Below are 27590 nucleotides of genomic sequence, written 5' to 3'. Positions count from 1 at the left end.
ACGACCCTGTAACTGAGAAAATAAAAAAATCCATTCGAAATATATCTAAATCGGTAAATTAAAAAAATTGTTTTTTGTCTGTCTACGTGTTATTTTTTATTTTGGCGGCCGCCTTGGTGTGATGGTAGCGTGCTCCTCCCACCACACCGAAGATCCGCTCAGAGTTGGCATAAAACAAATAGGTTCCCCCCACCAATTTATAAGAAAAGTTAAAAGAAGCACGACGCAAATTGGAAGAGAAGCTCGGCCTTAAATCTTTTCGGAGGTTATCGCGGCTATAACTATAATATTGCGAAGAAAAATATCGAAAGAAAGTTTTCTTCTCCTTCACCTAGATCTGAGTTCATGCATACCGGCTAAAATCCATTGTTTTTTTGGATATAATGCAGTGCAGATCGGTAATGCTTTTAAGTATAACAGTTACAAAAAACAAAGCAAACAAAATTTACTTGACAAATTGTATACAAATACCTCCACCTTTGTTTATTTTGCGGCCATTGCTTTACAATTGTAGTTGGCGTTTTTCGAAGGAAAATAAACTGATAATAGTGCACGTTGATTTATTGGAAACAAACTTGTAGTTAGCTTCTTTTCCTAGTGAGATCGCATTAAAACTATATATTATTTTTCATAATATGTATCACTAAAACGCAAACTGCGTTAAACATAAGAACAACATAGAAGAACGACCCAAGACGGAACATTTTTCATCGTTAGATTGATGAGAATGCAACTTTCACTTGCGACGAAAATAATTTGTGAGATGTTGTGAGATTTCTGTTCTTGGTTCTGTTCAGCCGTTGCCTAAAGTTATTTAAAGCAAAGTCTCATTCTTCACCCGTTATAGTATGGAACGTTTAAAAATAACAATTTTTCCCGACTTATATACAGTTTGTAGTTTGTTTCTAAAGAGGGCACGCGGAAGCAAAACTGAACAGCGCAATATCTTACAAAGAGATGATAAAATGGTCCCAGTTTCCTTTCCACTCAGCATGGACTCATCCCAAACTAATCACATTTTTTACACAAATGCAAAAAATTATACAGGCTGTATTTATTGTAATAATAGAAAATGCAAATAATCATTAAAAATATAATGGAATATTATCAAGAGCACAACAACAGCAATAATATCACAAAACTGTGAACATTTTAAATATTGCCGCATTGCAGGCAACCAATTGTGTACAAACCAATAATATATAGAATATTTGCATGCTTTATCCGCACTGAATCGCCGATGTCGATCTATTTAATAACGAGTGCAAATCTATTCATGATTCAACGCACCAAAGATGTGCACGTCACACGAAATTATTTCAAACGATAAATCAGTTACTTAATAGACTTGACGCTTTTACCGCTGCGCGACCCCAGCCAGGTGACAATGCCAGTGCCAGTAGCGCATGCGTGCGCTGCCAGTCCCAGTGAAAAGTTGTCAACTGGTGCAGACGGAATCCATTAGTCGCTTGTGACTTTATGTGTGACGGCCCAATGAGAATATATCTGCGCGTGTGAATGTACGCTGAACAATTTTTTACCGCTGCAACTGTAACTGCAACATGATTTTTATGTTTTTGAAATTAACATTTTTATGCATTTGAAATAAGTTGAGTGCAATGAAAAAAAAAACGAAAAGGCGCCAAGTAAAGAAAAAAATAAACAATTGACTAGAAACTGTTGTAGAAAGCAAATAACCTTAAAGTTTAATAATAAGCGCAATATAGACAACAAGCAACAACAAAACATCAAATATTAAATGCAAAGAAATTAGCAGCAGAAACATGCTAAACAAGCCCACAAGACAAAACGCGAAGTGTGGGCATGAAACAGAAGAAGAAGAAGCATACTCACTTACTCAGTTATGAAATTTAAAAAAGGGTCATTTTTATATATAAAAATAAAAAATTAAGAAGCAGCAAAGACATGACTGAACGTAAAGTAACAACGAACGGCATTATGTTCCCACGTTCGACAATTAAAGCGTCTCCAGCGCATTGGGGCGGTGGTGGTGTTGGGAGCGCGGTATGGTTAATTTAATCACATGCAACACAAAAACGAGCATTGCCATTGCCAATGTACCGCATAATGGATCGTCACTTTAAAATGCAACTTCGTGTAAGAAACGAGAATTTTGTTATGTTGAACTGTTTTTGAATTGTCAAGCGAATCCAGCGGACACTCGTAGGGCTACGTTTTTCCTTGGATTTTGAGCAGTTTGTGCAGGCCCACGCTTCCGAGTTTTAACTGTTGTGTCGAACGGAAGCAGAGAGGTTGCATGGACCATTGTGAATTAATGTAGCTTTATGGTTTGTATTATGTTTAATTTGTAAATTACCAAAACAACTTGTGCGGCATTTTAATCAAATTCATTATGCGAGGTATTTTTGTTAATTTTGTGTACTTTTCGTTTACCTACTTTGTTGTGGACAAATTGTTTGTTATGAATGCTTTAAATGCACTTAGGATATGTTTCAATTATGGGATCTACGCAGAAGCCATGCTACATCTACGAAGAAATCGACAAGTTTTTGTTCTCTTCAAATGAAGGGGCATTAAGACAATATGACCTCCTCCCCCTAAACTACATACCTTCTATCTTATGAGTGCTAGTATTGATATAAATATTTTGAGCTGTCGAGTTGAAGTAGATATTTTACATACGTATAAATAAACGTCATCATTAATAATGATCCAAACATTTATATACAGTGTTTTCCGGATATAAGCACCGTTAAATTGCACGCTTGAAAACACTCACTGCTTGAATTAAAATGTTCGGTTACCGGTGCATCCTACAGAAGCAATTTAAACAAGTAAGAACGGGACTGTCTTCGGCTGTGCCGAAGACTTCATACCTTTCATGAATGGGGCTGAACAATAATCTTATCCCGTTCGTAATCTCCGAATAATCGGATGTATAAGATAAGAAATATATAGTGAACAGATCTGCATACCTTAACGATTTTTAAGATAAATATAAAATAAAAAACAGGTAGGTACTTTGTGTGAGGATGCAAAGTTTCTGGTTTTTTGTGGTCTGGGTGTAAAAACTATGACTGCAAATCATGTATTTCAACAATATATGACGTAAACGTAACTATTTGATGAAATTTGATGAACTTTGAAGCTTCTAGCCGTAAAAAGGGGGCAAAAATTGAGTTTATATGGGGTATATAATATATATACCACCGATCTCTATGATTTTTTCAGACAACAATATATGCTATATACGTAAGCATTTTGTGAAATTTGAAGCTTCTAGCTGTTAAAACGGGGCAGAAATTGCGCAAAGTTTCTTATCTGAACAATCGGTTGTATGAGATATATACTATATATACAACCGATCTCTATGATTTTTCAGACAACAATATATGCTATATACTTAAGCATTTGGTGAAATTTGAAGCTTCTAGCTGTTAAAATGGGGTAGAAATTGCGAAAAGTTTCTTATCTGAACAATCGGTTTTATGAGATATATACTATATATACAACCGATCTCTATGATTTTTTCAGACAACAATATATGCTATATACGTAAGCAATCGGTGAAATTTGAAGCTTATAGCTGTTAAAATGGGGTAGAAATTGCGAAAAGTTTCTTATCTGAACAATCGGTTGTATGAGATATATACTATATATACAACCGATCTCTATGATTTTTTCAGACAACAATGTATGCTATATACGTAAACAATCGGTGAAATTTGAAGCTTATAGCTGTTAAAATGGTGTAGAAATTGCGAAAAGTTTCTTTTCTGAACAATCGGTTGTATGAGATATGTACTATATATACAACCGATCTCTATGATTTTTTCAGACAACAATATATGCTGTATACGTAAATATTCGGTGAAGTTTGAAGCTTCTAGCTGTTATAATGGGGCTAAAACTTGCGAAAATATATATATATATATATACTATATATATATACTATATATACCACCATATATATACTATATATACCACCGATCTTTATGATTTTTTCAGACAACAATATATGCTATATACCTAAGCATTCGTTGAAATTTGAAGCCTCTAGCTCTTAAAATGGGGCAGTAATTACGAAAAGTTCCTTATCTGAACAATCGGTTGTGGGGGATATATACTATATATACGACCGATCTCATCAATTTTTTCAGGCAACAATATGTGCAATATGCGAAAGTATATGGTGAAGTTTGAAGCTTCAATCTGTTAAATTGGGTAAGATATTACAAAAATCCTCTTTTTCTGAAAAATCGGTTGTATGGAGGATATATGCTATAGTGGTCCGATCCGGTCGGTTCCGACAAATGTCTAATCGGACACCCAAATACACCCGCTCACCAAATTTTATCAAGATATCTCAAAAATTGAGGGACTAGTTTGCATACAAACAGACAGACGGACAGACGGACATGGCTAAATCAACTCAGCTCTTCAACCTGATTATTTCGGTATACTTAATGGTGGGTCTATCTATTTTCCTTTAAGGACTTACAATTTTCGGTTTCGTGACGAAATTAATATACCATTTCATTTTCATGAAAAGTATAAAAAGAGTCATTGATTTTAGGTTTAAAAAGCCTATATTTATATACTGAGGTCATTATTATAGCCTGGTAGCAAGATTATTCTAACCGGTTACGAATATGTCAAGTAACTTGTTACAATGAAAAATTTAACACGTTTAGTAACAATTTGCTTAAACAGAAAAGAATTTGCAAACAATATTAGTGCTTTCTTACACTGGTAAAAATAGTCGGTACTGTACTCATTTTAAGAATCTAATATTCGGATACGATTGCCGGTGAACTTTGACGATTTTTTCTAGCTCTAGGATTCAATGTGTGTGTGGAAACACCCTCCCTTAAAAGCTGCTTCTTAAGCACTGGAGCCCATAAAATGGCTCTCTTGGCTCCGTATGGCTTCCAACAACAACCATTTACCTCCGCCGAGCTCCCAACACGAACCAAATCGATTTCGGTAGAACAAAACAAAAAATAATCACAGCATGTTTTGAAATTCAAAATTTTATTGCGTTGGTAGATTTCATTAGAAGCAATTTAGATTGGTCGGCATGCCACCCGATTAAACGAACGACAAGACAATTGATCGACATTGATTATCTTGTCTTCAGCTGGCTCCAAATACCAACCAAAATGATTTCTTTAGAATAACATGCAAAATTATCACAGCATGCTTTGGAAATCAGTATGAAACCAATTTTATTTGAATTATTTGTTTTCATTCCGGAAAGAAAATTGTTCTAATTTGTAATGATGATGTTATCGTTTGGCTCCGTTAGCCTAGTCCTCAAGGGACCTTTGCTTCAAAGCATGATAATTCACTAAATGGTAGAAGAGCCTACTATCCCAGAAACGAAGACTTAGAAAAGAAACGTGATAGAACTTTAATGAAAACTTTTAGATATAAGACCGTGCATTCATTATCTAGCTGAGCTGAACGTGAATTTAAGTCTACCGAAATCAAAAATTATTTCATGACAGATTAAGCACACACAATCCAGTGACATTTTATGGATTTTTTTAGTCAAAGCCAGTCAGTGAGCAGTACTGAGCAAACATATTTAGAATCTTCAAACATGTTAAAACAGATTCAAGCAAATCTTGCTACAATCCACCTTTGCCTCAGCCAACTTTTGTTTTCCTGCGCCCTTCTTGCAAACATTTTCAAAAAATTTCTTTTATATTCAAAGTTGTTTTTTTATTTTTTATTATTATTCTTCAGTTTTACTTTCTGCAGGCGATATACTTAAATATATTTTTTTGCGCTTCTTCAGTGACTTATTATTTGGTCGTTAACATTTTGCCCATGACAATGCTGCCCCTCCCACTTCACTTACGGATGTTTTCTGATTCTTTTTAATGCACTCCACCAAATGTTCGCATGTCTGCCTATATCTTTGGCTTGTTTTTTGTGGTCTGGTCATATTTACCTACTATAATGTTGCATAAATTTTTTGTTTTTGTAGTTTCTTATAAAAAATGAATGTACAACCAAATGCTCATATCATAAACTATTACGTTTACTGTCGCAAGTTCGCATATTTTCTTGAAAAATAATATAAAAAAATCCCTGCTTAAAGTAAATGAAACCGCAATGTTTTGCTATAATCATTTGTCAAAATTTGTTATACTTATGCAAACCATAAGTTGCGATTACATAAATTACAAAGAAATCAAAGTTCATTTGTTTTAAGTTTCGAGGGTCGCTTGATGCATGCAAAAAATGCGAGTCCTTACATTTGCATATGAATGTATGTGTGTAAACGCATACTGTCACTGATTCGAATCGAAAGAACATATACATATTTATCCAGTTAAAAAGGGAAATCGCAAGGAAATTAAAATAGTTTATCATTCTATGGCGTTGTGCATAACGGTTTGGGGTCCGACATATAAAAACACATTCCAATGAGGTGAAGCCCCTCATAAGGTCACCTTACTTTGATGACGATCATGTTCCGAGTTGTTGTTGGACATATTACCGTAAAGATACTTGCTGCTGGTTCTTAGCAAGTAAATTACTGCATTTAAACCAGCAATGGGCTAAGATCAGAAAACAAGATTTTTGTTAGGATTGGTTCCTCGGTATGGGGAACCAATGGATGCTCCACCATCCGCTTATGATCCAGTGCTCAGCAAAGCATACGAAAGGGGCGCCATTAGTAATTTGGAAAAATAACTGTTAAAGCCACACTGGACTCACTGCCTAAGACAGGCCAAATTGATAAGACTTCCAACAAAAGTAGCGTAAGCCGAACTTATAAAGTTCATCATATAGGATCTACGTGCTATCGCTGGATACTTTAAGGGAAATTGTAGCCTACGATATTACTCTGGGGCCGAAAATCCGTATTAAAAATCCTGAGGAGGAACTTTAAGCACATTAAAAGTCAGTACATACAGTAATTAGACGTCCGTGGCCATATTTTGGAAACAAAACAAAAGTTTTTGTATCCTTGCAGGGTTTAGAATTTGCCACGCAAATTGTGAACGAACAAGCAAAGAACAATAATTGGTTCAGCATTATCGGACGAAGTTGACGTTAAGATTGGTTTACCCCAAGGCTCTGTGCTAGCTCCAATTTTATTTAACATTTATATTAATGATATTAAGTCTATATTGAAATTCAGTACCATAAAATTATTTGCGGATGATGCACTAATTTCCATAAATGGTAGGAATGAACATGAAATAAGAGAAAAACTGCAAAGTGATTTAGATGCTCTCTATATTTGGATGTGTGATAACAGACTAAAAATCAATATTGAAAAAACTAAATACATGGTAATAACTAGGAAGAATATTGCTCATTTTGAAACTATCAAAATAAATAATACTAAAATTGAAAAGGTGCAGAGGATTAAATATCTCGGCATTCAAATAGATTGCAAACTAAAATTTGATGGCCATGTTGATTATATAACAGGTAAAATAGCTAAAAAAAAATATATTTCATTCAAAGAACCTGTAAAAACTTGAGTAGTTAATATAAAGCAAAAGTATATAGGTCTACAATTGAACCATACTTCATATATTGTTCTACTATTTTCTTTATCTTGAAGGATTCGCAAATCGATAATCTACAAAAAATGCAGAATAAAGATATGCGCTTTATATTAGGTAAACGTTTTTATACCCCCATTAAAGATATGCTACAAAGTTTGAATTGGATGAGCCTAAAACAGCAAATATTTTTCCACAGTATGAAGTTTATATACAACATAAAAACCGGAAATTTGCCTGATTATCTAAAAACAAGTATTAAATTTAACTACGAGCTTCATGACAGAAATACTAGGCAGAGAAATAATTTGAAATTACCCAATTACAAAACAGAGTCTGAAACAAATAGTATTTTTTACAAAGGGTTAAAATGCTTCAACGAATTACCTGCAAATATTAAGAATTGTGATAACAACTTGTTTAAGAAAAGATTATATGCTCACGCGAAATCAATGAATATAAAATAAATATTAGGATTCGAATGAATTTTTGTTACATGTTTCAAATTCAAATACATGTTTGAAATTCAAATTCATGTTTCAAATTCAAATACTAATTTAAGTTCAATTTCGTACATAGTATATATTGTTAATTAATGCAATAATGCTTTTAGGTGTTGATCTAGGCTCTAGGAGTCGTAATAAATAAATAACAATTTACGTCAATATTAAAAAGTCCTGATTACCGTAAGCGCCCCTGAACGTCTATTCCTCCATATTATTTGCTTACAATTAAGCTGCAATTAAAAAGTATTATTTTTCGTGTGCTAATTGAAAAAACTTTGCACTTTTCATCGAACCTCACCTTAGCTCGATTTTCGTACCAAATTGCATGGAAATGGATCTGCGTTGTCATAAATTTTCACAGTACCTCCCTGAATGCGATAGTATGCACATACACATGTACGTACATACATACGCTACTTTACCACCAAATATGAGACAGTAAAGTGGGCGTTTTATAATTTTTGTTTGCTTTTTTTACAATATTTACTTATAATTCAGCTCCTTGCTTTCGTCTCAATCATTTATTTTCTTATTTGTTTACTTTGTTATGGCTAAATGATTGGTTATGTATGTATATATGTATGTAATCGTATATATGTAAGTATATTTCGCACATGATCAGATATTACGCTTCAGTGGAAGATTTTTGCTGGTAACCAAAATTTATTTGTTCATATGAAAATGATTTATTTGCTCTTTTACAAAAAGCTCAACAAATGGGCTCGAACTTCGAAGTGGAATTTTCAACAAAATTTGTTCAACGAAAAAAAGTCTGCCAAAAAGCAACTGTAAATTGAGTACAACTGAAGTTGTACGTCCTACAAAGGCGCTAATATTCATTTATGAAAATATGTATTTTGTTATTTTTGTTTTTATTAATTTCGCTATTATTTATGTTGCACGACTTCTATGTTTTGTTAATATTTGATACTAAAACAAAATTTGGTTCAAAAAATTTAAGCACATAAAGGGAGGAAAAATGAAGGAGTGGACGTGTGAATTGTTACAAACATGCCCATACATGTTGGTGCTATGTTCGCATGTACTGTTACTTCACATTAAATACATTGTAGTTTGTTGGTTTTTATAGTGCGACTTCAACGCTCGATGAAACGTCGTGGGCATTGGATTCGTAATTGGTAAAATTATCAATTAAAAATCAAAGCCATAATAGAAGCGTGGAAGATGAATGCTGCCAAATGTGGATGTCGTTAAGAACACCTTTTAGGCGGCATCGTGCAGCTCACACAGCTTATAATAAACCTCTCTCACAAACATAGCATGATTCATAAATCCTCTGGCAAAGCTTCTCTCAAATACTCCGAAGACTGTCCATAATGCCGAGCTTTCTATCAGGATAAATATTATTAGAGACTTAAAGAGCAAGATTTTTGTTCGCTGAGAGAAGACTTTACTCTTAAGTAGTCGTGTTCAAAGTAATACTTCTAGATAGGAGTTCCGTTGATTTCTAGGCTTTCCAATTTATGGTGACATGTCCGAAATAAAGATAATTTCACTTACCATTTTCAAAAAAACTATAAAAATCTTTTCAAAACTGGGGCTGAATCGTAACATACGATCCGCGATCGAATGCAGTTTTCAAAATCACAATAGCTCCGAAATGGTGTATCGGATTAATGAAATATGTATGTGAACTAGGCACAATGCGTAGTCACCGTGATCGTATGTTACGATTCCATAGCAGGTTGCGTATTTTTTTGCGGATCTCACAGTCTCTAACGTTTGAGAATTGCCTATATATAACAGGTTTGAAACCTCGACTGGCAAGTGATCGAGCAAGTGTAATCGAGTCGAGTACGATTAGGGAACTATTGTAAATTCAATCCACATTAAAATCTCAATAGAAAAATACATTGGCTTTCTATTTGAAGACTATAACTTTTGTCAATTTGATAACTGGGTCCTATGTTGTTTGAGAACGCTACGTTTTCCAGTCGTCCTCTAACAATCTTCCTTTAACTTCAGTGTATGTTGGGATGGGAAAACTCACTTGGAAAAACATAATCTATATATATAGAAATTAATGTCCGTTTGTGTGAGGCTTATAGAATCAAAAACTATCCGGTCGATTTTGTTCACAGTTTCACATAAGTTGCTTATACCTCACGCGGTGGTTGCGATCGACGCTCAGGGTCTCGAGATATAGGCCAAAACGTGGGCCCGGGTACCCCTAGAATGTGTTCATAGAAAATGGATATAAAATGAAAGCTGTTGCTGAAAGCTTTAAAGTAATTTTCATTGTGATATGCGATTTAGTCGCATCAACCTGTCAAAACTGATAAATATGCATGCAAAGCCGAAATAAGGACACGATTAATAAAACCCACATACCTATTTATATACGTCCTATTCGATTTGCCTGATATTTGGTATATAAATTTGCCTATATTAGTATTTACGATTCTTTTTTCCGGGAAGTAGACCAGAGACGGACTGGGATTAAGACTAGGACTGGAACCGAGACTGAGACTGAGACTCGGAGTGGGTCTGGGACTGAGACACGGAATGGGACTGGAACAAAATACATACCACCCTCTGGGACTGGCAATAAGAGATGAAGAAGAATGAGAAAAACTTGAGAGAAGAGAAAAGAGAGACGAAGAAGGGACTGAGAAAGAAATAGAATGAGACGAAGATGGAGATAGATGAAGCGAAAAATATGGAGGGAGGAGTGAATGCAAAGATTAGGAAAAAGTGCAGAGGGGGGGGGGGGGGGGGGAGGGCAGAGTTAGACGGAAAAAGCTTATTAAAATGTATGCAGATAGACCAAATTTAGAGCAGAACAACGTCTGCCGGGTCTGCTAGTTTATGAATAAATTTCAATTATTTGTTTTGATGTATTTTTTTATTCTCTTCTTAATTAAATCTGATTCGTAAACCAATAACTAGATTAAAAAACAACAAGGCCACGGGCGACGATCGATTGCCTGCGGAGCTTTTCAAATACGGCGGCAAGAGGTTGGTAAAGCGCATGCATCAGCTTCTTCGCAAAATATGGTCGAACGAGTGCATGTCCGACGGTCAAAGTGTTCTCTACCCAGTCCTCAAGAAAGGGGATCCTGCAAACTATCGCGGAATCAGTCTTCTTAATATCGCATATAAAGTCCTGTTAGTACGAAAAGGAGCTGCTTGCATGCCGCTCTGTCTACTTGTACGGCTGTGCAAAATGATGTTGATTAACACCATCAGCTCAGTCAGAACTTTGAGTGACCTCCCCGAGCCGTTCGAAACTAAACGAGGCTTCAGACAGGGTAACCCCCTATCGTGCGATTTCTTTAATTTGATGCTGGAGAAAGTTATATTAGCTGCAGAAATTAATCGATCTGGAACAATATTCTATAAAAGCTTGCAATTACTGACGTATGCTGGTGACATTGACATCATTGGTCTGCTTAGTCCAAATTGTAATAAGAAGCGAAAACGATGAGTTTCATGGTGAATTAAGACAAAACGAAGTACCTGTTGTCGTCGTCGAGCAAGCAGTATACAGTGGTTACCACACCACTGTTCGAAATAGTAAAAGACTTCGTTTAAATGGGTGCCAGCATTAACACAAACAACAACAACCAGTCTTGTCAATAAATGCTACTTTGGACTAGGTAGGCAATTGAAAAGTAAAGTCTTCTCTCGGCAAACGAAAATCATACTCTACAAATCACTAATCGTACCCGTCCTGCTATATGGTGCAGAAGCATGGACCATGAGAACATCAGATGAAGGGGCTCTGTGAGTGATCGAGAGAAAAGTTATGACATCAACATACATAGTTCAGCGAATAAAATGGCAGCGGCTACGCCGGCAGGGCTATGCTTTGCGAATGAAGTATGATGCTGCAGCTAAGAAAGTATTTTTATTGGAACCCGACTATGGAAGCAGAGGGCGACCCCCACCCTGGTAGAACGATCAGATGGAAAATGTTTCAAATTCCTTTTGTGTGACCAATAATTGGCGCCTGTTGATACAAAGAAGCGACTGGCGGCCATAACCGTTTAAACGGTTAATCTACAGTCATGTTTATTACATCTAATTATCATTTCTACGATTTTTGGCTGTGTATGCTTGTACAAACATACATACATTCATATTTGCTTAACTGTGTTCTTATATGGGCTCATCATAATTATTATCATAGAATTTTATCAAAGAGAAATTTGTCTAACTGCACGCCAGAGTTTACTTACATTTACACGCAGGCACGCTTACCGAAAAGTGTTATGTAGCACTCTAAGAAATGTGATTTTACCTTACATTTGCTGTTGTAAACGGAATTTATGGAGTTTAGTGTAGGTAGAAATTGGAAAAAAAGAAAATTAGGATTTTTTCAGATTTTGTTATTTCGACAAACAAAAATTTTACTAAGATTTTCTATGAAATAAATAAAATTGGCCTGATTAGCGCAAATTTCAATACCTGCATTAGAAAAATGAATTTTTTTATCCCACTCCGGCGCATTTTCCTCCTAAATAAACGTTATCTTGTGGCTTATGGTTAATGCACATTGAGCTTCTTCCTTTATTCTTTCCGCATAATAATAAAAAAAAATTTTACGCATATGAGTGCAAAAAAGAATCAAAGAAGACGCAAAATACCTAAAAGTTTATCTTCATAGGTGAACAACAGCACGTCCAATCCATCTATTCGTACATGTCCTTTCGCAACTTACAAACAGCGTGTCCAGCGCTGCTACCCAACTTAGCTGCTCCGCGCACTTTCCAACGATCATATCCATCAGCTAAGCTATTTCCATTTGCTTGTGTGTGCCACAGTTATCTGTGAGTACTTTTAAAAGAAATCGCGTTTGCCACAATTAATCTTCTTGTATGAGTATGTCGACATGCAACATCTTACATACATACAGACATGTGAAATAAGTAGGTATCTATCTACAAATATACATATGTATGTATGCCAAAAGCCAGTTGCCAGTTATGTGGCAGGGAAATGCGGTAAGAAGGCAGCAGTTAAACTCTATCAGCTTGCGATGGGGGATGACTCTTGGGCTGGCAGCATTTGAGGTGTGCAAGCAGCAGATATATGGACAGCAAAGCTACAACAGCAGTAAAAACAACAACAACAAGAACAGTAATATCAAGAGTAACGGACAAAGCTAAGAAAGAATCGTGTGCTCTATGGATATTTGAAAAAGAGGAAAACGCAGTACATACATATGTACATACATGCATATGTACGTCTAGTCATGACTAGGCCAGACGCAAGCATCGAGCAACAGATAAGTAATCAACAACAATAATACCAGTTAACAATAAACTACGAAGCATACAAAGTATTTATAATCAGGGATTTTTAAGTTGTTCGCATAGGTGAGGGAATACCTCTTGAGGCGAAGATTGAAAGAAAATATGAAACGGAGAAGTTCTTTGAGCAAAAAAGTGGCTCGCATAAAGTTACCAAATATGAGAGAAAATATGAAATGTTGCATTAAGTATGGGTTCTTCCATATGTAATTATATCCTACTTTCGAAAGCCTCTGGTTGAAATATAAAAAAAAGGTTTTGAGGTTAGAAATTAATTTTTCTTATTATTATCGCCCGACCGGTGATTTTTTGTATGAAATTTTCTGATAGAGGTAGATACTAAGTCAAAACTGAGAAAAAACCAACATAAGACCGCCCTAAATTTTAAGCTTATGTTAGGAGGGTTTTTTCGATCCCTCAAAATACAGCCGAATATGTTTTTTTTTTATTTATTCGATTGTATGCCTGGATTTTTTGGTTTTGAAAAGCTTCTTGTGATGCCCTTTTGAATTCTGAAGTCGTTTTCGTATATAGTTTTGTCTGCGAAACAAGCTCCAGTCCCTTAAAGGATGCCTGATGTTACAAACAAAAAGAAATAACACAACAATTTTTGGCTGCGTTTGTAGAATAAAAAAAAAATTAAAAAAGGAAGATGATCTTAATAAAAAAATTATTGTGAACTAAAACTCATTAATGTGTGTACGTTTAATGATGTGTAAAGTTTTGACACATCCATTGTGAATTCCATGGTTCAATTATATGGTTGGCTCATCTATACAATAACAAAATATGTCTGCTCAAATTGTCAAAAACTGCGAATGGCATGGAATGGAAACATAAAACTTAGCAGGTTTTTATGTGTAAGAAAATGTTGCCAATGTGTTTCATTTTGAGTTTGCCATATTCTTTTGACATTCCCATCGACCATGCAATGAAATAAATAAAATCAGCTGATGAGATATGCCAACCATATAATTGCGCCATGTGTGAATTCATACAAGTGAAAAATCTTTCTATTCCTCCATTGCCATACCTACCTGTAAAATAATTGCGACAGGGGGTACGGCTGGCCAGAGAATGGAAGATAGGTCTGTTTTTTGCTCGCGGTTATTAAATTGAACTGCCATGAATTGCCCATTTGTGTCTCAAATCAGCTTTTCTTTTAAATGTGTATACTGAAAATCAGACTACATATTTCTATTCATTTCTAAAATCTAGTTAACATATAAAATCTGAGCAGCCAGTTAAGCAAAAATTTCAAAAAATATGTAAATAATGCAATAAACCAGTCGTCTGCAAAAATTTTTGAAAAACAGTCTCAACAAAATCTTTAAATATAGGGACGACAGCATGTTTTATAGAGTTTTGGGATTAAACTAAACCACATATCGCACGCTTTATTATAAACTGATTCAACTCAAAATTTTGACCTTTCAAGATTTTCCGAAATACTAACATAACCAACTGAGAAGATTGTGCTGACGTTTCTAGAATACTCAGAATGTTTGAATGACGTTTAAGGGATCATCGAAACAAAAAATAACACAAATTTCAATGGAATGATTATCATAAAAAATTCTTCTCGTATATATAGTAACTGATGTTTTCTGAGATCTTTGAAATAATTTGTTGTCGCTTAATGAAATTTCAACATGATTTTTTATTAAACTTCTTCAAAAGATGTAATCCCGTTTTTCTGATGGAAAACTTGTCAAGGTGTTGCCACACTTTGTTATAAGTAAGCGTGTGCGCATGCTGATTGAAAAAAAAAGAACCAGAGAGGGGAAACGACTACAACACCGAATTATTGATGGGAAAACTGTTAGACCGTTTATAAACAAATACGCAAAAAGGCATGTTTTGCCACAATCGGAGTCAGAAAGTCAAAATAAAAACAGAAAAGACAACAACTAAATTCTGAAAGTCCTTTTATCATTTGTAGATCTAAATGAGTGCTTTCAGAGAACACACTTAAAGAAAAAGGCTGGTAAAACCAACTGAAATACGGACAAATTCAACCGAAATTTCAGTCAATTTTTATCCATCGCAACAAAATGTTGAATCAACTGCGCACAAATCGTTGATTCATAATTGGCCGTTTTAGTAGTCAAATGAATAAAAAAAGTTGTTGCGACAGCTTTGTATGAAAGTACCTATGTTGCCATATAAATAAATAAATGTAAGGCCCGATAACCTCCGAATAGATTTTAGGCCGAACTTTCTTCCAATTTGCGTCGTGCTCCTTTTGAATTTTTCGTACAAATTGGCGGGAAGGGACCTACTTGTTTTATGCCGACTCCGAACGGCATCTGCAAGGCAGATGAGTTTTCACTGAGAGCTTTTCATGGCAGAAATTACTTGCAGTGCTTGCCGAACACTGCTGAGGGGCGACCCCGCTTAGAAAATGTTTCTTCTAATTGAAAAGGTTTGTTTTTAAAATTTTGATGTTGCCTTGCCCGGGGTGTGAACCCATGGTCTTCCGTGTGGTAGGCGGATCACGCTACCATCACACCACGGCGGCCGCCATATAAATACGTAAATATGCCAATACATAAATACGCATGCTTGCTACATATACAAACATATGACTAAAGAAATGAAAATAGTAATCACAAAACTGATTCTGAATTCTTTCAGTTGCAGCTCAGCACATTCTCAATTTCTTCTCTCGCACAAAGTTGCCACCCTTGATTGTTTCGAACAAAACTTGTAGTATAAATGTTTGACATAACATTTTAAAAAGAGAACTTGTAAGCTATAGAAAAGTAAAGAATCAAATCGCAGGAAGGTAATTCACCACTGGAGTAACTCTACATGTGATTCGGCAAGTTTAATTTTCACTTTAAGTTCAAACGATTTCAAAACAACTCAAACTTTTATGTTGTCGGAAACATCAACATTAAAAAAGGATGATGTTTTTATTATCATATTAGATTCGTTCACGTGAGTGAAAATTCGTAAAAACTTGAATAAAATGTTACTTACTTTGGAAAAATCCTGTTCGTTCATGCAAAACTTTTGAAACAAGAGGGCGCAATTTTGCATTTCGCTTGGAGGAGAAGTTGCAAAATTGTACTCGATAAATGGGTGTCACGGTATCTCATAATTTTTTGCACTGTAAATTCAAAAAAGGGTTTTTTTCGTTTTGTATTGATAACTGAAAAACTAGTTTTTTGTTGTTTTCTCATTTTGTGTGTTTTTTCGATTTGATGGTTTTCTTATTTTGGTTTTTAACAAGTGGCACCATCGTGATAAGTACAAAGTAGAGAGCGCAGTGAGCGTAAAATTTTCTTTGAAATTTGCTCATGTATTGACTGTTGATCGCCGTTGAAATGACCTGTAAGATCAGTTGTGTTAACAGAAAAATCAGTTAGATTGATTAGGAATCTGTCAATTTTACAAAATTTTGTTAACTTAAGAGCGACAATTTCTCTTCTGTTGAAATGACTAAACTAATTTGTTCGCTTGACAAAGAACTCGGTCGAATTTACCATAATTCGATCAATTTCACCGAATCTCCGTTAAGTCAAGAACAACAGAACCGATTTGTTGATTTTACTAGCACCATTTCTTTCAGTACATTGTTTTTTTTTTTTTTTTGTTGATACGTTGCAAATATGTTGCCGTCAATTAATTAATACAAATTTTGTTTTATGAACGGCGAGTTGAGCCAACTGTAAAATAACTATCATTAAATTTTAAGGAAAAGGACTTCCTAAGTTATTTTTTACCCTTCTACCCATAGTATTGAGAAGAAAAAATTTCATAACGAACACTTAAAAATGTCAAAGAACTGCTAGACGGACAAATAAACACATTGATCAAATGTAGCGCAGAATATTTCTGCACAGTAATTTGTCGTAAAATTCCAACCGTTGAGTGGATCGTAACTACTCAACGGTGCGTTCAGAAAGTTATCACTCAACGATTGCTCAACATTTGTGTTTCCTGAAAGCGTCGCTTTGTGAGTGCTTCGAACCGCTGCCCCATCGCTGACGACTACTAAATCTTTTGCTGATTATTCTACTTTTGCATCATTTCGCCTTTTTCTTCTTTATCTTCCTTTTGAGTTGAATAGAGTTGCATACAATTGAGTATCTATGAGTACGTGTTGTGCGCGATAGTAAGTTGCCCTTCGAGATACAACCAAATAAATATGTAAAGATACAAAGACAAAAAGCTGATCACTATCAACTCTCCTAGTATATCTTGAAGTGCTTCATACCAGAACAACAACAACAGATAATATGAGCAACTGTGATATTATGTAGCGGCAGAAACTTTCAAAATTCTTTGTCGCGCTTCAGACTTTTTTGTTATTTGTTTTTCTATAAATCTTCTTTATTATATCTAGGCGTTGCATTATGGCTCATATTCTTGCAATTGACAGCTCTCATATTGGTTACTTAAACGTAAAGCTGGGGTAACACCTCGGGATTAATTATTTTATTTGCTTCTTTCATTGCTATTTACTTTAACATTTTTTTTATTTACATTCCTTATTTACATCCTTCCCATTTATTTCATTCGCCTCGCTATCTCTTCTTCTCTTGATTTGCTTCAGCAATTACAAATCACAAATTTATCAAAGTAAATGCACTTTTGTGCTGTGTTTCAATTGCACTTACAGTAACTATACAAATTGTTCTGATATAAAGTCGTCCACTAATTTATTTTGCTTGTTCTTTCACCAAGGTATCGGAAATTTAAAAATTTTTGAAAATACTGAAAGCTTTTTTTGAAATTTTTTTATCTTGATGAAAATGTTTAAAGTTTAAACTTTAAACTTTCTCAATTTTGTTAGAGTTCATTCCATATTATTTGTAAGCATAGTTGTTTTTTTTCTGTTTCAAAGTTGAAAAAAGTTAAACAACGCATTTTGGTTTTGTATTCTGAAATATTTTCATAAAAATTCTATTTTCTATTTTTTATTGTTAAAAAACGCTACTCAACCAGAAATATAAAAAAATATTATATTGCTCTGAAAATCAAAAAAAAAAAAGTTAAAACAATCTTAATATTATAATTATTTTAGAAAATTCAACGAAAAGATAAATTTAGTAAATAAATGTAAATGACCTAATCAGTACAGGCTTTTACCATAAAAAAAGGTCAGAATTTTTAAAACATTATCAGATATTGTTGTTGGCTCATATTTTTGGATCTTCCGCTCTTGAGTTTTCGAGCTTTGGCAAATTAATTTTTCTCTCATGTTATGAAATTCGGAAATATTCTGTTTTGAAATGGGTAAGGTAAACCTTTTAGAAAAATATAAACAAAATTTTACGACAGGGTAAAAAGTTAGAAAGATAAATAATTAAAAAATTATAATAAATATAGAAATTTATAAACAAGAAAAGTTGAATAGGAAAGAAAAAACTTAATTTAGTTACATAAGTTTGAAAACAAAAACCACCAAAACCACAATGTCAAATTGTTTCAATTTTTCCCAAACATTTAATAAAACAAAATATTAAAAATCGCTTTCAAAAATTACTTGAACGCATTTAAAAGCAAATCATAGTTAGTTGTTGTTGCTCCTACTTAAAATAATAAACAAAATACCTGTTCTAAACGAACCGCCGCTAATGTAATTTTTTTTATATAAGCAAACATAGACAAATTACATATGTATGTACTAAATGGCAGTTTAAGTAAATGAAGCAGAAAGCAATTGGAAAAAAATTTTATAATATCAAGATGGATGCGTTTGTAAACAGTCTGATCATAGAAGGATTGTTGAAACTAAAAATGTTGATCAATATATTTGCTAGTTTGGGGAAGCACAAAACATTTTCGGAACAAATTCTCGAGTCACTGTACATATGTAGATAAATATGTACATATTTATGTACATATATTTATCGAAACTGGGTGACAGTAGTCGTGATTATTAAAAAAAAAATTGACTACCGCTGTTTTTATTCGATTGCGATTCTTGGTGTATCTGCAGCGGTGCTGTGACATGTGGCGTGCAGCGAGCGTTATTCATATCTGCATCTCTATTGACAAAAAGATCAACATTCTTATAGTTATAAATGCTTCTGTGCTTATGTACTCTACCTTTGTACGCTACTTCGTTACGTCAGTGACTTAACGTACTTTTTCAATTTTCAAGACAAAGGTGCACATTAAAGTGCATAATTTGCATGTTTGCACAATAATTAAGTTTTGAAAAATTACGTATACCTACATACATACAAACTTATCTATGTAGATATGTATGTGAATGGTGCGGTAGAGAGTTGCCATATAAATATGCTTAGCAGCTTTGAGAGCTGCAAAATGATTGTAAAGCTAAGCGCGCCGCCCTGCAAATGACTTCTTGTGACTTTTGTTATCTTATCGGTTAATCAGTTGGTAGTGTGTGAATTAGTCAAGATAACGGCAATGTGACATCTATTTATGTAGGTGTAGTAGATCTCCGTTTCAGTTCACATTGTGTTCGAGATGAGCAGCAACACATGAGTCATTACCATGCACTTGAATTGACCAATTCATCATAATGAATTCTAATAATTTTTCACTAACTTGCCGACTCTATTTGAATGCAAATCAAAACGTTTTCAAGTTAAGGTCACGCCAGTTTAACACCACTTGATATGTCACAGCCCAAACTATTTCTATTCTTCTGCACTCTACACTCGTGATTAACCAAACAAGCCAGTCTGCATTTGCATGGCGATTCAACATTTACTCAATCATTCACTTTACTATTATTCGTGTTTATTTTTTCTTTTTTGGTGCAGTTTTGTAATTTTTTTTTTTTTCGTTTCACCTTCGATTGCTTTCGCCAACTCATCAAACTCTCATAATTCACCTGAACTGTCAAAAATCACCCAACGCGGCAGGCACGCTTCCCGACAACAGCAGCAGCAACAACAAAAGCCGAATAGTTACATGAGCGTAGTGAGTAAGCTATTCCTCCACTATTTGCAAACTGAACATTGGCCCATCAAACTATGAAACTGGGGAAACGTCCAGTTTCCGTCTATCCGTTGGTTCGATTGTTCGCTACGTACTGTTTGTTCATCATCGCTTGGCGTGGCATCTCACATGCTGCATGCCACGTACTAAACCAACAGCCACCCGCCGTCAGCCCGCGTTGTTTTAGTCACTTTGCTGGTTGATTAACCATTTTTGTGCGTTTTGTGATTATTCACCTCTCTTTTGAAATACATCGTTAAACAATCCAATAGAACCAAAAAAAAAACAAAAACAAATACAGTGAGACTCCGACTAGGCAAACACTCTCCGTCAGTGCAAATTGGTACATCGAAGCCATACATCCGGAAGCTCTTTGTTTCTTTGTTTTAAGAAACGGATCAATATTTTTTCGTCCAAGTCTAAAGTTTTAAATTTTTTAAAAATTTTAACGACGACTGTATAAAAGATCACCTTATCCTAGATATCCCTATATCTAAACAAAGTTATCGAAAACGACTCTTTAAAGAATTTTTTTAAATAACGACCAGCTTCATTTGAGATGTGGTTCAATTTCCACTGCGTTGTCCTATGATGGAATTACCTACTCTAGCTCGCATAACTCCATTTTCTTGTTTCTGATCACTTCATGGAACGTTTACTGGACAGTACTTTCCGAAGAATCCTAAAAAATTTTTTCACTACAAAAGATAATCCAAATTGGAGTATTACTTCATATACCAAAAATTGCTAAGAAGACGATGAAATTCGCCGTAACGTAATATAGCGGCAGGGCAATAAATATTACGAACGCACAAACTCATTTATCAACGTTTTTTGCCACCGCTATACTCAAAGCGGTGACAAATTTGTAAAATGTTCATAAAAACATAAACTATTTTTATATGAATTAATCGGGGATTGCCCGTATTGCTTTAAATGTATGAACATTTATTTCAAGAAATTTTTAATTTTATAATTTATACGTGACATCACGTTGTTTAAAATTTTCCCAAATGTGGACTTAAAGGAGGGTAATTTCTTTAGAAAATTATACTTAATACATGACGTAAGCAAGTATGTCCAGGAAAGTGTCCGTTAGAAAAGGTTTCACTGTTTACAGAAAAAAGTGAGCAGATCAGTTTTATGGATCGTGTGTGCACGACAATAATGACTCCGCATTTATCCTTAAACCCACACACACAAACTCACATATACACACAACCACACATAACGCATATACGCACACCCAAACGCCCAAATCGCCAACTAGATTTTTGACATTCAAACTTTCAGAAGCGCAGAGGTTATTCGCTAGTTTCTCGCCTGGCAATTGATTCTTGTACCTTTGAACGGCCAACTATTGTTGCTTTTTTTTATAGCCCCTAGTGCGCGCTTTTGCAAATCTATTGAACTTATGTTCTATTGAAACATGATTTTATTACATTGTATATATTCATTTGACATATTGATTGGCATTTCTTGATTTGCGGTTACGAAATATTTGATAAAACTGTGTTTTTTGTTTTAAGTTTTTTTTTTTTTTTTGATTTTTTTACTTTGACTTCGTAAAATATTGTAAGGGTAGAGATACGCGCGCCATTAGGGTAGAACGAGGTCATGTGTGCAAATGGATTGTTGGCGTAAGAGGTCACAAGTGATTTAAAAAAAGAACATATTTACATACATCCATCCAATTTGGGTAGTGATAATGACAGATGACTAGGGGACATTGAGTTAATTCAGATACCTAAATAAAATACAACTTCGTCGCAGCCAAGAAATTTGGAATGCTTTTCCGACATCGTCGTTTTGGTAATCAAAACAAATAAAAAGTTCATCAAAACTACGAAAAAATTGTACCTCTCAGACAGACCTGTAAAGTACTGAGTACATACTTGTACTAGTACCAAATAAGTACAAGTACTCAAGTATTTAAAATCTAAGTACAAAGTATAAGTAGATATACTTACGAAATACTTGCAAGTACACGAACGTACTTTTTCTGATAAAATATTTCAATTTGATTCATAAATTGAAAATCAAAATATGAGTAAAATTCATATTAGAAAGGAACAAGAAGTAAAACAACATATTAAATAAGTATAAATTGTACAACAGCTAAAAATATTAAAGTAGTTTTGTGTTTGCCTTCATTATTACTAGCTTTTCAAAACGAAAAGTCCATCATTGATTGCCTTCTAGGACTATAAACAATGCCTGCTAAGAAAAATAAACGCTCTACTGGGTCGGAGGAAGCTGAGGGGAGTATTTATTTCGAGTCCTAGGTCCTTCATAAGAGGATAACTCTGAAGCATATTGAAATCTGTTGGTGTATCATTAAAATACCTATAAAACTCTTCTTCAACCATTTTGTCAAAGTTAGGTGATCGTAAGGGTGCTGGTTGATTCGCTTCAAAACCGTTCAATACTTATCAAAGTACTTCGAAAGTACTTACAAATACTTTACTTGTACTTCAAAAATTCAAGTACAAGTACGTCGATACTTATACTTGTACTCATTTTTCGAAGTACTGAGGTACTGATACTTGTACTGGTACTTTAATAAGAAAATTGTAATAAAAATATGTGTTGCAACACGAACAATTTCTGTTTTTTGTGTACATCTTTCGCGGGTAAAAAACTCAACCGAAAATTTTGAAACTACTAATGTTCTCAATTGGATCTCTGGAAGTAACATAATTTCCCCAAGATGATGGACTTGATACAAGGTGGGTATAGGTTTATTTACGTAGGAAAAATAAACGCTCGCTGATTATGCATTAGGCCCCATGTTTTCATAACGGAGTGATGAGAGAAATATTTCCAACCAGTGTTGTATTGAGTTATGAGGGTTTGGAATGAACTAAATATAAAAAATTCAAGAAAGCGAATCTAGGGAAACCTAAAATATATTTAAAAGTTTTAGCTGCACGTTCACGTATTTGCATATCTTTGTCTAACTAAATACAGATCGCCCCGATCTTACAACCAGCAATTCTTTTACACGCTATAAACTGTTTTTTTAATATTTCAGACTTATATTCAAGAACGGCATGACAAAACCACCCTTACTTTCCTCACTCGCATTCATATAATCGATTAACCAACATGATTATCATATGCTAACTTACCTTCACAGGTGAATTGCCCGTAATGTTTGCCGGAACTTTTGTCTCCGCACACCACACATTCGATATTTTGCTTGCAGTCCATATTTTGCTTTGAGTCGCTGTTACTGCTTTGCGAATGAAGGCTATTAGCCTGGGAACTGGGCGTGGTGCTTCCGCCACCGCCGCCGCCGCCACCACCCGTCGCACTACCACCTCCCAAACAACTTGACGTTGTCTGTTGTCCTTTGATCATAACACCCAATTCTTGTCCATGATTTTGTTGCGCCGCCGCTGCAGCATGGTGTGCTGCCGCTGCATGATGTGCAGCTGCACTTGCCGCCGCTGAAGCTGCTGTTAAGCTGGAGAGATCCTCTTTGATTGTGTGGTGGCCGCTTTGGTTCAGTGAATTCGTTTGACCACCGCCTCCCATACTGGATAGATCTTGCTTTATGCCACCCGATTGTTGACTAGCAACGCTGGAGGGAGTTGTGCCACCGCCGGTACCCACTGAACTACCACCCGCTGTGCCGGATAATGAACCAGGACCGGCGGAAGCATGCAGATGACCACCAAGATTTGGATCGTGCCATGCAGAGGGCGGTGGTACGCCTAATGCCATAGAACGCGGCAGACCAAGATCGAAGGCGGATAATTCGGCGCCGGATTGTGGCCGTGGATTAAAAAAACCGGGCGCCGTGGACGGGGAGGCGCACATTACGCCACCACCGTACACGCTCAATGAATTATGGGTGATCATTTTAGCGGCTTGCGGGGCGTAGGAGGGATATGAAGTATGCACTTTGATGGGTATCCCGTTAAACTTGTAACGGGACTATTCGTTTGTATAGGGCGGGCTATAAAAGGCGACGCTTTTTTGCGTTGCGCTGCCGCCTCGGATTATATTTTGCGTCGCTAAAAACTTCCTTTTTTTGGTGTCTCAAAGTTAAACTTTATTTTTTTCCTTATTATTATTTTTTATATGTATCTGTTTTAACCAGTACTCATTTTAAGTAAAATTCATTTACTTGCCAAACACTAAAAAGAAGAATTTTTAATTTTTTCATAATTTTTCTTGCACACGCGTTGCTTTGGCGTTCGCGTTGCAAAGCTGGAAAATATGTTAAAATAATTTTTTTTTTATCAACACTTTAGCGCATATTTTGCTACATTTAATAATTTTTTTCTTTGCAGTTGTTTTCCAAAATATTTTCCTTTTTTCTATAATTTGAAATTTTTATTTTTTAAATTTGTGTTCGAGCGTTACCACGGAATGCTTAAATTTCAATAATTCACACACTTTGCAAAATTTGAATAATTCTGCTGACTGGCATATCTACCACGCAAGTACAAACAAAAAAATAACTTTATTTTAAAGATTTGGTAAAAACTTCGCGTCATGCGAGTAAGAAAATTACAGCTGTTTTCGTAAGGCCTTTTAGAGCCTGACTGGCAAAACATTCGTGGCAAAAGGTACACGACCCGACCCGACTCGACCGTTTCGACCTAACGACACATCACACAAATCTCTCATTCCACCACTCAAATCCCACAGATTGCCACTACAAGCACTCGTACTGCACACACACACTGCTTCACTAAATACTGCACACAACATAACATTAAGAGTGCATAGCACAAACAACTGCAACGTGTATAAAACTTCATCGGGCAGTCTCAGATGTGCAGTTCAACGTAGTCAGCCACCCTGAAATATAAATCGTTCATTCTTCTGTCTGTACTATTCGCACGCTCAGCCCCAAACGTTGGGCGCATTTGAGTGAAAATGGCGCGCTGCCTCACTCGCTCTTATGCGCTTAACCTGAGATGGCCGTAAATGAGTTTTAGTGGCGGTGGTAGTTGTGTTTGTGTTTTTGTACTGGTGGCCTATGTCTGTGCTCTATGGCGGGGCAAGACCTTCAGCATATTTGGTTGAGAGCCGCGAGATGCAAACATACGCACTAACGCATAACGTCACATAATATGTTTGCGTGTTTGTTGGGAGTTCAGCGCCAGTTGGGAGAATTGGTAGTTTTCCACTCCACTCACACCATTCCAAACACAAAAAAGTGCTCACCTTTTTTTTTAATTTGCTCATTTGTCGCATGCTTTGCTGTTGAGCGTGGCGCCGGGAGTGTGTATTAGTTTGTGTTGGATATGCGTGTATGTGTGTATGTATTCGTTTAACTTTAGATCGGTGCAAAGAGTATGGCATACATTGAACTCGTTTTTCTTATTAGTTTATTTAATGTATCTGGCAGATACTTCGTATCTGTTAGTTGGCTTTTTAAACGCACGCCAATACGCTATGTGTTGTTGTTATTATTGTTGTTACAGTCATTTGAATGTCTTGCTTACATTGTTGCTATTGACTTTGTTGTTGATACTTATGTAGTTCTTTTGGTCGTTATTCGAATTTTTTTACTTTTGTAACAGCACTCTACAATACTTTAATCACAACAAAAGAAACAAAAGCGTACCAAATAAAAAAGATAAGCACAAAGTGGCGCTCGCTGTAGAAAGAGCAGAAAAGCCATTTAAATCGAATAACTTCACTTCGCTTTACTAAATCCCTCCCCAAAAAATTTTAATGGCTTTCTAAGTATTTTATTTTATTTTTTTATTTCTTTTGCTGTTAAATTTTATGAAGTTGCTTTTGTTGGTGTTTTTACCTTTTCATTGTGCTCATTTCTGGTAATGATTTTTTAAGCAACAATTCGCTGGTATCGCGTTTTTGGTTGGTTAATTTATGTAAACGCTGGTACGCAGATGAATATGTATATATACATACATATTTACATACACACAACATTCATATAGGTATCCACTTATAAGAACACGCAAATGCTTACATATATGCCATACATACATATAATCATATTCATTTATATCAAAGTTGAAATCAATTTAAAATGGTTTGCTCAGATTTAGAGCAGAAAAGCAACAATTTGGATTAAACAACAATAAAAATTAAGAGGCATTCGTGTTTTCGTATATTCCATACATACAAACACATTTACATAGCTATGAGTATACTACTCAATTAAATAAAATTCAACGTCTAATCGGAATGACATTGTAATTATATTCGAGTGGCTTGAAATCATTAAGAACTCAATCAAGAATCCAATATGAACTTAAAAAATCCAATTGGAAATTTGATTGCTGAAAAACCGAGATAGTTAATAATGATAATGAAAGCCTTTTAAAATTTCAAATACGGAAGCATTGTGCATTTCTGCAAGTGAAAAATCTTTCCATTCCTCCATTCACATACCTACCTACCTGTCAAATACTAGCTGACAAGAAGAATGGCTGTCGCGAATGACCAGGGAATGGAAGAAAGGTTTGTTTTTTGCCAGCGGTTAATAAATTGAAGTGCCAAGAATTGCCCATTCGTGTTTCAAACCAATTTTTATTTTAAATGTGTCTAGTTAAAATCTGAGCAGCCAGTTAAGCAAACATTTTAAAATATGTAAATAATGCAATATACCAGTCGTCTACAAAAATGTTTGAAAAACACTATTGAGAAAACGGTTTAAGTAATCGAACAGCTATTTAACAGGTGATCTAGGCTGTTTACTATTGTGAACTTTTTTTCAAACGTACGCCACTTCTATGAATTAACAATGGATGGAACTAAGGGTCACTTACAACTTTTTGATTTATCCAAAATTATTTTGAAAACAACAACAACATACAATCGAGGAGCTCCAAGTAAAAACGCAATAATTACAATCGAACATTTTCCGGAAAACTGAGAAAACGTAATCAAAAAATATAAGGTATCAGCACAAACCCAAATTTTTAATCGGAATTTTAAGTAAATAACCAATTCCTATAATTTTTATAAATAGTTTGGAAGATATGGTAAATTGGAATATCAAAATCCGAAAAAAATTAAGTGTGCACTTATTGCGTTTCGATATGAAACTCCTCTATCTATATCTCTATATCTTTGTTAAAAAATTGTCGTTTCACTTGAATTACTGCTCGGTAGGTTTGGTTAGAAGAAAAGCGCACTTGATCATTATTTGGTCTCGCTATCGGCGTAAAACTAAAAACTTTCGAGGTAATTCAAATACCTTTAACCCAAAAAGTTGTTTATAACTATTTTTTTTTTCTCACTGAACAATTTGTTTTCTATAAAAAGTCATATTGTCGACGACACGGTATAATCTGGGCCCAAATCGTGTTTGAAGATCACTGTTATCGAAAAACACTTTCCCTCAAACGATAAACATTAGTCCGTCAAATTAT

General features: G+C 35.0%; 1 protein-coding gene across 2 annotated transcripts in view; it reads right to left on the bottom strand.

Annotated features, from left to right (window-relative positions):
* Positions 1 to 24877, bottom strand: part of svp (COUP transcription factor 2) — a 98880-nt gene extending 74003 nt beyond the window's left edge. The window contains exon 1 of one of the 2 annotated variants that reach the window (XM_067777321.1): positions 23355 to 24877. In XM_067777321.1, coding sequence (XP_067633422.1) covers positions 23355 to 24090 — 736 coding nt within the window. In that variant the 5' untranslated portion in view covers positions 24091 to 24877. The remainder of the gene's footprint in view (positions 1 to 23354) is intronic. The other variant, XM_067777313.1, reaches the window with a different exon arrangement.
* Positions 24878 to 27590: the final 2713 nt, after the last annotated feature.

The sequence above is a fragment of the Eurosta solidaginis genome, chromosome 1, assembly GCF_040869045.1.
Source record: "Eurosta solidaginis isolate ZX-2024a chromosome 1, ASM4086904v1, whole genome shotgun sequence".
In the NCBI taxonomy this organism is placed as follows: domain Eukaryota; kingdom Metazoa; phylum Arthropoda; class Insecta; order Diptera; family Tephritidae; genus Eurosta; species Eurosta solidaginis.
The sequence above is the reverse complement of the archived record's forward strand: the minus strand, read 5'-3'. Positions and strand labels throughout refer to the sequence as shown.